This window comes from Seriola aureovittata, chromosome 18, assembly GCF_021018895.1.
Source record: "Seriola aureovittata isolate HTS-2021-v1 ecotype China chromosome 18, ASM2101889v1, whole genome shotgun sequence".
Taxonomy (NCBI): domain Eukaryota; kingdom Metazoa; phylum Chordata; class Actinopteri; order Carangiformes; family Carangidae; genus Seriola; species Seriola aureovittata.
This window is the reverse complement of record NC_079381.1, coordinates 11296635-11308544: the sequence shown is the minus strand read 5'-3', so window position 1 is coordinate 11308544 and position 11910 is coordinate 11296635. Positions and strand designations below refer to the sequence as shown.

At 38.5% G+C, this 11910-nt stretch overlaps 1 protein-coding gene across 2 annotated transcripts; it reads left to right on the top strand.

The window, feature by feature from the left end:
* The first annotated feature begins 3517 nt into the window (after positions 1–3517).
* Positions 3518–9870, top strand: swi5 (SWI5 homologous recombination repair protein). Of its 2 annotated transcripts, XM_056403988.1 has the most exons (6): positions 3518–3708; positions 4604–4652; positions 4843–4943; positions 5259–5353; positions 9470–9561; positions 9726–9870. In XM_056403988.1, the coding sequence occupies exons 1-5, from the start codon at positions 3611–3613 to the stop codon at positions 9532–9534; spliced, it is 408 nt and encodes a 135-aa protein (XP_056259963.1). In that variant the 5' UTR covers positions 3518–3610; the 3' UTR covers positions 9535–9561; positions 9726–9870. The 2 variants fall into 2 exon arrangements, with proteins under 2 accessions (XP_056259963.1, XP_056259962.1); XM_056403987.1 differs by having other exon boundaries at positions 9470–9870.
* Positions 9871–11910: the final 2040 nt, after the last annotated feature.

Below are 11910 nucleotides of genomic sequence, written 5' to 3'. Positions count from 1 at the left end.
ATGAATTGCAAGTACTGTAACAGGGAATTACTGTCACACCAGCATTCCACCCACAAGACAAATTGGCTCGAAATGTATTTATTTGTTCTCTTTACAGTCACTATAATTTACATGTAATAACACTTGGACCACTTGAGGCAATAGTGGAATATAAGTTGCAGGAGAGATAATGAAGGGTTCGATGATGGTGCCTTTTTCTAACCAGCTTTTTTCTAAACCCTGTGTTGGGAAAATTCTACAAGCAAATGTAGAGTCTGATAACTTTTCATCTCAATTTCAGGTACAGAATATGTCAAGTAGACTGTAGCTCAACCTAGAGACTGGAAGCATCGTTAAACTGCCAGCCTCGCTCTGTCGAAAAGTGAGGGCTTCAGTAGGATGAAGATAACTACACCTACTGTTGGGAAAGAGGTCTCCCAATATTGATTTGGTTGAGGTTTTGTGACGAAAAGAGAGGTTGGAGATATGCGGCGGTACCCTTCCATCACGACTGACATTGAATAGCTCAGCATAACTAACGTAAACTGATTTGAACTGCCTCACTGCTAGCATGTTGCGCATTACAGGAGTAAACATTTTTGTGTGTTGGTGTTTAGTGGAGAGTGCGGTTGTGTATTTTATGTGTGCATCCCTGCATTTGTTTGCATTAAGTGTTTGTCCTGTATATGCGTGAATAAGCACTTGCACAGGCTAAATGAATTATTTAGAGGCATAATCGCCTCCAGTGTAAGCAGAGCTCGTAGCGTGGCCTTTAGAGGTGTATTGATGTTTTATGACATGCTTTGAATCATCCTCCTCATCTGCCCCTCACCCTGTAGCAGTGTGCTCACTCTCACTCTGTCTGTCCACTGCATCTCTTATAGTCTCTCTCTCTCTTTCCCTTCATTTCCAGTATTACATGTTGTGTGTGTGTGTGTGTGTGTGTGTGTGTGTGTGTGTGTGTGTGTGTGTGTGTGTGCGTGTGTATGTGTGTGTGTATGTGTGTTTGTTTTATGGGTCCTTGCCATAATTCCCCAGCAGTGGAATTTAGATGCAGCCCAGAGGAGCAGCTGGGATTCCATGAATTATGAACATGATATATAGGGGGCTTTCCAACTAATATTTCGAACCAAAGCTTCCTACCCCTTCTCCTCCTTTCCTCTTATTGTCCTGCTGTTTCAACCTTCTGTCCTGTTACTTCCACTCGTTTCCATGTTGTTCTTTTTCTCCTGCTCAGATTTTCCTTACACTCACTTCTCTCACTGCTTACTGCCTCCTTTTCAAATTTTGCTTTTCTGGAATCCTAATATGAAATTTTCTTTTGATTGCCAAAAGCGAATATGTAATAAGTAATTTGTGGTGCTCAAAACATTGTAAAATAACAAACTATAAAAAATAAAGACATGTTGTGATTGCATTAATACAGAGCAAAGGAAATTGCATTTTTTTTACATGCTATTTTGGTCTGCGTAGGAAAACACAAATAACTATTAATAAATGCCTCGTCGAAATTGGCACAGGTTTGTCACAAATTACAGCTGAGTCGAGTTGGACATTCATTCTTGATCTTGGTTTAAAAAACGAAAAACTTAACTCAAGGCCAACTTAGTATTAGTAACATCTGTGGTTTTCATTAAATGAAAAGTCAAATCATCTTCTGTGAAAAGGACCTATAGAGTATAGCTAGGAGTCTATGAACATCAAATAATGCAGCCGCCCACCAAGAGCATGATTGATAACTTCTAATAATGTTCATACAGGATTCAGCAGCATTCTTGAGCATAAACCAAGACTGCAAATTTCTGTAATGATGCTGCTCTCCAGAACATACAGAACATTCCCGAGACCTCTCACCACCAACATGGACATTACCCAGACGCCCAAAAATAAACACAGACAGTCAGAACTTTGAAAGGCTGGTAGCACATTAGGAAGGAGCACTTTCCTCAGACTATATAGTCAACATCACAAACAGATACTTCTCCCTTTCCCACATTAACAATAAAAGCAGATGTTAAGTTTGCTGTGACATTAAAACAAACAAACAAACAAAAAACCCCATCTCTGTCATAATAGCAGGAATCTTGGTACATTCTCACAACTAAAAAAGTATGTATGTGATAGAGTAACACACAGGCTTATTGCTGTGTCAGAGATAAGGAGAACTCTCCACAAATCTGTCTCACACACAAAATTGCATGCAGGAGCCATTAGCGCCCAGTGTGTGTAATCGTTTGATTTCAAAAAGGAGAAAAGGCCATGCCTCCTGTCTGAATTTTTCATTCCCCACCCTCTCTGTCTCTGTATAACAACTGATAAATAAGCAATGAATCCTGAGGACATAAAGCAAGAATGGACTCAATTTTATGTCCTCCACACCCCAACATCAACTCCCCTAGATACACATTTTGTCTGCCTTTCTCTTTCTGTCTAACCCTCTTCTTGTCTCTATGAACCCTGTCTCTCTCTCCAACTCATATACTCTCCATCTCTCAATCTGTTTTAAGAGCTAAATCTTTTTGCTGTGTTCTTCTTTCTTTGGTTCTTGCCCAGTGAACCGCACTGGAAAGACTCTGGCCCCAATATGCAGTGGAAAAGTGTGTGTGTGTGTGTGTGTGTGTGTGTGTGTGTGTGTGCTTTTGTGGATTGAACATGACCTTTTGCTTTACTAATCCATCACCGATTTAGATTTTAGAGCACTGGTGGCTTTGAATCAGCCTGAGAGGCAGCTTGATTGGTGAGCAGTCCACACTCAGTTTAGATTAGAACAGAATAGATGTCACAGCATTGCATGATTATGCAATATTCTCCTCAGTCAAGAAGTGTGTGGGTTGTTTCAGACAGAGATTGAAAGAGAGAGAGTCTATGTAAGTGATGTGAGAGGATATCAAGGGAGAGATGTGATGAGGACAGAAATAAAGAAGTCAAATTGAGAAGTACTATGTCACCATCTGGTGGTCAATAAGGACAGTGGTTTTGAAAGTTGGTGTGTAACTACTCTGATAATCAGATAATTGATATTTTAGGTCATTTATTGATCAAAAACAACAAAGGTTCTCTGGTTGAAGATTGTGTGAGACTGGGATATACACTTTTACTTTGACACTATGGACAAATGTTTAATTGAGAAAATAATCAGCAGGTTAATCAGTAATGAAAATAAGTATTAATTGCAAATCTGGAAGTTGTCTGATTTACTATTGGATGATATGTCTTCCATGAGTATAACACCGTGCCATCAATTTGGTAGCTAGCTTATTAACAATGTCATGTAGGCCTATAGAAGAGTGGAAATTTCAAAATACCAGAGCCAAAATACAATTGTATGTTGTCTTTGGTGACAGTATTTAATACTTTGAGAAAGAACAAGTGTTTATCTGCAAATAATGTTTCCCAAAACTATCGAAATAAATGTCGTGAGCACGCCTCAATCGTCTTTGTCATACTGTGGTTACCGGGGTAACCAAACCAAACCAAGTCCCGCCTTTCGTTTTCAGAACCAATCACATTTTAGTAGGGGTGTGTTTATTGTCAGCCGCGAACTGCAAACTTCCTCCTCTTCACGCTGTTTATATACTATTTCTCTGTATTAAATCGACTCTGTCACGCAGATTTCAACATTTAAAGCAGTATGAACATAGAGCAGCCCGCTGAAACCCACTGTAGTGCAAACAGTTGTTCAGTTTCAACGCCGGAGGCGAACGACTTGAAGAAAGGAGCACTGAAAAGGTAATTTACAGATAGCATTAGCTCTAACATTAGCTCGTCGAGCTAGCTAACGTCAGGGCTAGCGTCGGATAACCTAAATGTCAGGCATTACTGATTAAGATTATCGCTTTAAATATGTTCGACATAGAGTAGTTCTACTGTCCCATCGTCTCGCTGAGATATTGTTTCAAGACCCTCCTGAGACAATGTGCTGTGGCTGATATTAACGTTTCTTAGGTCAAGTTGTTGATGCTCCAAGATCTCACTATATTTTACCCACTTTTTTTTAAATAGAAAGACCTTTGATAAAGACAGGTAACTTTGTTAGATAACCCCAAACTACATGACATGTTGCACTGTTTATTTAACAGGGTTTCTATGTGTGAAAAATACTGAAAATACTGCCATTGGTGTTACTGTAGTAGGCCAAACTTTGACAACATGTGAAAGGATGCCAACTTTTCTATTGACCACAAAATCAGCAGCTATCTATCCTGTGTTGTCACATTTAGAAAATTAATTCATCTACATTTTAAACCCCAAGAAGTTCATCTGAGTACCCCCCTTAATCTTTTCAAACAGTTAAAAAATGCAGTTTGATTAATTTGTAAAATAGAACAGAACTTTTCTGATCAGCATCTGAGTAATCCTTGGTTTGATCATCATCAGCCATTGCTAGGAAATTGATGGAGACAGAGAGTTTGTTGTGGGAAGTTTGCAGTCTTGCTGTGAACCTCTTTTTTAAAACACACAGACGGTACAGCTATTATTGTTATTGCTGACAGTTAGTAGTGATTTCTGAAGAGTTAATGAACATGTAACCAGTCACCTCAAAGACATTTCATTCTGTTATTCTGTCAACATTTTCTCATGAAACATGTCCTGTCTTTAACAATAGTTTCCCTTCTTTCCATAGAACTCCATTCTCAAAGTTTAAGAAAGTACACTCCAACTTCAAATCGCCTGTAAGTAAACCCCTTCTATGTCTGTAACACGCACACACACACACACACACACACACACACACACACACACACACACACACACACACACACACACACACACACACACACACACACACACACACACACAACTCCTGCTTTTAATGCAACACGTGCATTATACTATCATGGTTCCCTGTTTTGCACCTCACAGATTCAAGCAACAAGTGCTAAAGTTAGTCCTGCAGAGGAGGTGGCAGAGCTAGAGAGGAGAAGAGAGCAGCTGGACACAGAGATAGCACAGCTGGAGGCTGAGTGAGTACAGCTGTGTGTATTTGCCTTGCTGTATTTCTGTTTTTGAAGTCCTTTTTGAATAGAATATGTTGAGGTTAAGCATGTAATGTTGATTGTTGATGGGTTGGTTTAGGATTAGGGAACAGGCGATAGTGATGATCCCCACAAGTAATACCCTGGAATACCTATAATGCCCATATCAGTATCTTCTTTTCTTTTTTCTGCACATAGTTTTGTCAGTATAAATCTTTTCATGATGTTTATTTTTTGTGTGTCTCTGTATGAGCATCTGCACAGATCTTTTGTGTGACACCAGTTGTGTGTGTGTTTCTTCAGGGGATACAGAGTAGAGGAGCTGGAGCATCATATTGATATGCTGCATGAATACAATGACATTAAAGACATTGGACAATCACTCCTGGGCCGTATTGGTAAGATAATTACTCATACAGACAGGATATCTTTCCTATTCAGTAGTTTGTAGTTGAATTTAAAGGCACCAGTAATAGTAGGTTTGCTAAATTTGCAATGGATTCTGGACAGTGATTCTGGTAATACAATAGTGATTACCGATTTTTTATTATGTTTGTCTCTGTACAGCCCTCAAAAAAGCCACTTCAGTTTGCACTAGTCTAACTTTTGGTCAGTTAAGGCTGTTACAGTCACAACAAGATGCTTGATGTGAATTAGTAATACTAAGTTTTGGGTTGTGCAGTGAATGGTAAGAAAGTCAGGAATTTGTTACATGCACATCCCACCTTGATGATTTGATTTATCAAACCCTACTGTGAGTTTTCACTCCTTTAGCTCAGTTCTTTTGATCAAATCAGTATAATGTCAATCTAACCCTGGTGTAGTCTCACAGAGCCTGGGTCTAATTTTATTTCCATGTGGATCAAGGTGTGGAAAATTTATGGTATGAAAGCAACTTGAACCACCCACAGTATATATAATACTCCGCTTGTCCTCTGATCTTGGTAGCCATTTATAGGATGTATTCTCTCCTCCCTCTGTTAGCCATGGCCTTTTTTGTAGCCATGACAGATGAAGTCCAGTCACAGTTATGACTTGTTATTTTCAGCTATTTCTTTCTAAGCTTCCACACCAAAAACAAAACAAGTGCTGCAAGATGACAGCTAACCAAAACTGTCAGCTGAATGAGCTGTCTGTCTGTCTATGTGACTCATGTTTACACTTCATGGCTCACTTATCATCAGGCAGTGTGAACTCTGAACAGACTAGATGAGACATACAGCAATATGTCTTTTTCTGGTGTGATTTGAACCTAAGAAAACAAACAGTAACAAAGTGTAATCACATCCTTAAAAATTACCTCAATGACGGTGATGAGTTTAAGCAGACACCCTTAGATACAAAAGGCAACATCAGATTTACCACACAATCGTATACAGACATTGTCGTCACAGTCTAATAGATCATGGAATTTTGGTGTGTATGCACAATTAATGCTGTCAATGCTGTACACAACCAAATAAACTATTAATTTATTAGGTATTACAGCTATTGCATATAGGTAAAATTTGAACTAAAAATGATGGCCTTGGCTTGGTCACATTACAATATATTGATATCGAAGTTATTCTACAGCCTGCCACCAGAGGGCAACAGAGAGGCGTCACTGTTTACTTCTTAAGGCTGACGCAAAAGTCAAGGCCAGTCTATTATCTAACTTTAGACAGTATTTAATTACGTCTGCATACAGATTACATTTGCCTGCCTGTAAACTATTCAGTCCCATTAGATTAACACTTTAGAGGAAAATGCTATTGGTTGTGTGTCTGTCTTATTTGGGCCATCTGGGTTATACTTGGGTTCCCAGCTCATCCAACTTAAATAAACCAGCCACTGAAAATCCTATAATTTTCTGTGTTCAGGGATATATTGGCTAATATTGATCGGCATTGTTCTAATACATAATTTGACATGATATGAATATTAATGTTGTTGAAACTTCAATAATTTTGGTGGGAAATTTAGTGATCACCTACTTCAAATCACCAGTGTCAACCCATCGCCTACCTTTCTGAGTGAGATCAAATCTCATGTTGGAATTTCAGCTTCTCCCTGCAGCTTTCACCCTAATTTCTGTGACACTGTATCATACTGTGCAAGTAAGGAATGTACATTTCAGGTACACTAATATGAAGAAATAGGCTGCAATGGGTGAATGAGTGTTGTAAGTCTGTGTATCTTTCATGTCCATTTGTGTGCATGTGCTGCAACGGCATGAGGTTGAGAAATTGTTGAGAAGTTGACACCTTTCACACTGTTTGGAAAGTTGTAGTGAATCACAGCCAAGTCACATTATGGTCTGTGCATGATTCATAACAAACATGACTTTTTACCTACTTTGGCATGTATGTGCTTGTATGCGTGGTGTTAAAATCTGCAAATCCCTCCAATTTAGTCTTCTAATCTGCAGAATATGTACAAAGGAACAACACTGATCATTTCTTGTCACTTTTTTTCCATTTCTGCTGTAATCCGTGTAGAAAAAAACTGAGTGAGCTGTCATATAAAATTTGAAATGTTAAAACCTGGCTATCCCTTTAAATTCTATCTCAGTACAGTGGAATCAGGATGATAATGACCTCTTAGTGAATGGAGATGGCGTTTCCCCTCTGACACAATGACAGTCTTTCACATCACATACACACATTCACACATACACACACACACACAATTACAATCTCTGTCTATCATGCAGACACATGCATACACTCACACGTACACACACTGCTACATACAAACACATGCTATCATCCTCTCTTACCCCCTTCCTGCTGTCTTTCTCTCTCACTTTCTCTCAAACACATAGACGCACACACTTAACAAAGAGTCTACACTTTAACACTGAGTTGCTGTTGTACTGTATGCTGTTATGCTGAGAGGGAGGAGATCAGTGGGCAGACTGTGGAGTGAGACAGGAGACAAGTGGAGATGCCCTGCAGTACCCTCTAAAGACAACCGTCCCTTTGTCTTTTACCATGTCCGTCTGTCTGTCTGTCAGTCCGGGTTAAGGTCATTGTCACTTAGAACTGTCCTTTTTTTGCTTATACAGTCTGTCAAATATTCAAATTTTCAAAAGATTAAAGCCATTTATAAAACCTGAGTTTCACCCATAAGAATTTTACCCTCAAACAGAGTTCAGACTGTGCATATGTTTGATCTTATGAATGAAATGAAAAAAAAAACTTACTTTATCAACCATGGGTGATGAAGAGGATAATTTTGTACATATGATGTTAGAATGATGGACGTGTTTGTATTTATATTTTTGGTTTCAGGTGAAAACAAACATATTTTGAATATACAGAGAAAGTATTAATTCCCCATTCTTAGTTGAAAGTTGTTCATTATTTATGATTCCTGACAGATGTTTCTGTTTATAATAAATTGTGTAATCCCTTCTTCACATTTAGTAAATTCACATATACCGTTAATGAACAGTACTTTCTAAACTGAAATGTCAGTAAAGGCAAACACCAATCCTTGTAGGCTAACAGAGTCTTGCGTCTTGCCCTGCAAAGTCGACTAACATCAAAACAGTGAACCACTCTGTAGCTCCAGACCTTCAGAGCCCCTTATTCCAACAGCACTGCATGTACACACCCTTACTGCACAAATATAATTTACATACGTTAAAAGAAAAACAATGGCACCACTTAAGTGCTGAGCTATTGTATATTACAGTTAAGACTTGTTAGACAACCAGGAGAACATGTGTATGATGGAGAGTGGGGAAGAGTATATGAAAAAAAATGAAGTTATATGGCAAAAGAAGATACCAATCAGTTGCTTATTCTTCGCCATCGTGATATTTTGTCTATTTTCTGCTTCACATCACTTATGTTTTAATATTTTGTTTCTCACTGCTGGTCAAACAAAGTCAACAATTTAAAGTTATCAATGCTAGTTATGATAAATTGTCATGGGCATGTGTTGTTATTTTCTCGAGTTTATAAGCTACAAATTATTATTCAGTTCATCTAAAGAAGTCCATACATTAACTGACAACAAAATATAATAATTTCCAGTCCTAGTAGGATTCCACCAGTACAGTGCATTAGTATGCTGCACCAATAAATGTTACAGCTTTGTCAGCCCTATAGGAAAACACAGTAGAGGCTAACTGGTCTTTGTATCAGGGTCAGCCCAGCACAACTCAGCATAGCTTGGTTCTGCGTGAATAAAAGGAGGCAGAGATCTAGCCAGCGGGGCTAATTTGTCAGATTTATTCGATGATATAAAGTAAATTATGTTTTAACAAGGTTAAAGAAAAAATGGCAGATTTTATGTTTTAAGATGCAATGGAAATGACTATAGAGATAAGAGGTCTGTTTTGATGAAATTTATTGTATACATACTTTTCAGTAAGTACAGGCCTTATGTTTAAAATGAGTGTTTAGTACTATCATGTGGCCTTGGTCTGTTCAGTGTTTTGAGGATTATTTGAAAAGAAGATGAGGAAGTTGGCCATGTAATCTGCTGAAAGGGCCTAACCCCCACTTTGCCATGTCTTACAGCTGCTGTAAGGGGGACCACCACACGAGATCTCTACAGCCACTTCGGCCTGGAACTAGATGACTGAGAAAGAAAACAGAATGAAAATACAGTGGTAAGAATGGTTCCTAAGACCAAGTGGAGAGGGGCATAAAGATAAAAAGAAAAGACATAAGAACTTTTTAATAGGAGAATGAATTTGCACTGTTGACCTCGACTTCCTCTTTGAGGCAGAGGTTTGCTCATTTTGTTTACGATTCTGTTTTCACATTTTTACAGAGAGAGCATCATATGCTATGATGGTGTTTAGTCCAGCAGGCAGACCTGATATTTAAGAAAGACCATCTACTTTAAACTATTAACTTAAGGCTGTGACAGAAAACAAATGTAAAAAAAATAAATAAATAAAAATATTATGACTTTTCTCCAGCCTGTTCCCTATCTTGATTGTGCAAGAATTTAAATGCCACTGAAGCACAACTTTGAAAGGACTTGTGTTGTTTTGACATTTGAGGTTATCTAAATAGAGTTTTATGTAGTTGTATGATGGCTGTATGAATGCCAGTTCAAAAGCAGGGATGCCAGACCTTGAAGTGTTTCTGCTCCCAGTATAATATGCTCTGTACATTGGCAACAACACATAATACGGCACCACCATACAGTTTGTTCCCATTTCCATTGTTACCTCTAAGACCACTATAGAATCTCAAGAGATACAGATCCATCATGGTCATAACATTGATTATGAGTGGAACTATGTCACAAGTTATCAACATACAGCCACCCTTAACACCCTCAATACAGTTAAGTAAATGCTTTTATATGTAACTTAAAATTAGATGCCACTTTTATAACAGGCCTGTCGGTTAAATTCAACTCAAATTGCAACACATTGGTGTTGTAACATTGCCTAGTAGGTCATCCTAATGTCACCCACTTCTTAAAAAATCCTAGGGGGAGGCAAAGGGTATTAGACAACTGTCACTCATTTACAGTTTCCTGTCTGTTCTTTGGAATCACCCAAACATTTAACAAAAAAGAAAGGGTTGCCTTCATACAGGGAGCAAGGGCTCACTGAATGGTTCAGCAAGTATGAATTAGTGGTAGGTTAGCTTTGTGTTGAGATGGGACATTTCTTGTTGTCTCCACTATGGAAATATTTTGATGATATTTGATAATGGTTAAAAATGTGATTAAAATTTGAAAGATATAGTATAGTGGTATTTCTACTTGTCCCAAGTGACACATTCAACACAGTTGGCTTGAAAGCCTCAATGTTTCAACAAGGTTTCATCAACCCATCACTGATGGCCTTTACAGTCTCCAGATCTCAACCCAACTTGAACACCTGTGTTAGACAGCGTTTCCACCACCATCATCAAAACACCAAATGAGAGAATATCTTTTGGTAGAGCGTTTTCATCTCTCTAGTAGAGTTCAGAGACAGAATCTATGTAAAGGAAGCAATGAAGCTGCTCTGGAGCTGCTCTGGAGCTGCTCTGGAGCTGCTCTGGAGCTGCTCTGCTCATGAAGTGTCTTAGTAAGGTGGAACAACACTTTACTACAACACTTTATGTTGGTTTTTCTATCAATTTGTCACCCATCTGCACTTCCTTTTTTTTTTAATAAAGAAGTCCCCAATTCTCTTCTATTTGCCTGAAATATTCAGAGAAAGAGAATGCCAGCAAGTGCCATAATATACTGGGTGTGGCGTTATCAGTCTGAGAACGACTGATAATGTGCCTTCTCGGACTGATAGGGGCTGAGTAGCTGCAAGGCTCTGATGATGCCATATCACTGTGTGTGTATGTTTGTGCCAGTTGGTGCCTGTTCTCTCATGTAATAATGTGAGTGTATGGTGAAAATCTCTCATTTGCAGGTCAAAGCTCATCTTATTTTCTTATCTTGATCTTTGCATTGTTTATCATTCATTTACCATCTCAGGTACTACACAACACCAGATGATAAAGCCTGATCAAGTTGTAAAATGTTAACTTTTATGTGATTAGTCTTTGGTTTTCCTACAGATGGGGTCAGCTATTTGAAAATGGGTTACATGTAAGGTTTTCTGTAAGAACTTAGAATTAAATGTGTCCCTGTTAATTAGAGCTCTTCAGCCCATCGTGGAAGTAACCTCTGTTGACCTGCAATAGTGATCTACTGCCATTTGTTATAATAGACCATTTGTAATCTTTTGTGGTTATGCAATGTGGTTCATCACATGTCACATTGGTGTAATGAACAGTGTGTAAGATGTCAGCCTCCTGGTGCCACTTAAAATAGGCCAGAGTTACTTTGTTTTGTCATTGTGTGCTGCAAGTCTCTTCTCAGCTTACAACAAAAAAAGACCCAAATTGTAGCAATGCACGAGGCTGGAGAAATGCTTTTTATATCCACTAAGGGTTGGCATGTCACTTGGCACAATTCTGATCATCTTTCAGTGCTGTCTGCCCCTGTAGTCCAG

Coding starts and splice junctions, on each gene's coding strand:
- swi5 (XM_056403988.1), top strand. CDS start 3,611: ATGAACATAGAGCAGCCCGCTGAAACCCACTGTAGTGCAAACAGTTGT. Junction 4,653..4,842: donor ACTCCAACTTCAAATCGCCT/GTAAGTAAACCC, acceptor TGCACCTCACAG/ATTCAAGCAACAAGTGCTAA. Junction 5,354..9,469: donor ATCACTCCTGGGCCGTATTG/GTAAGATAATTA, acceptor CATGTCTTACAG/CTGCTGTAAGGGGGACCACC.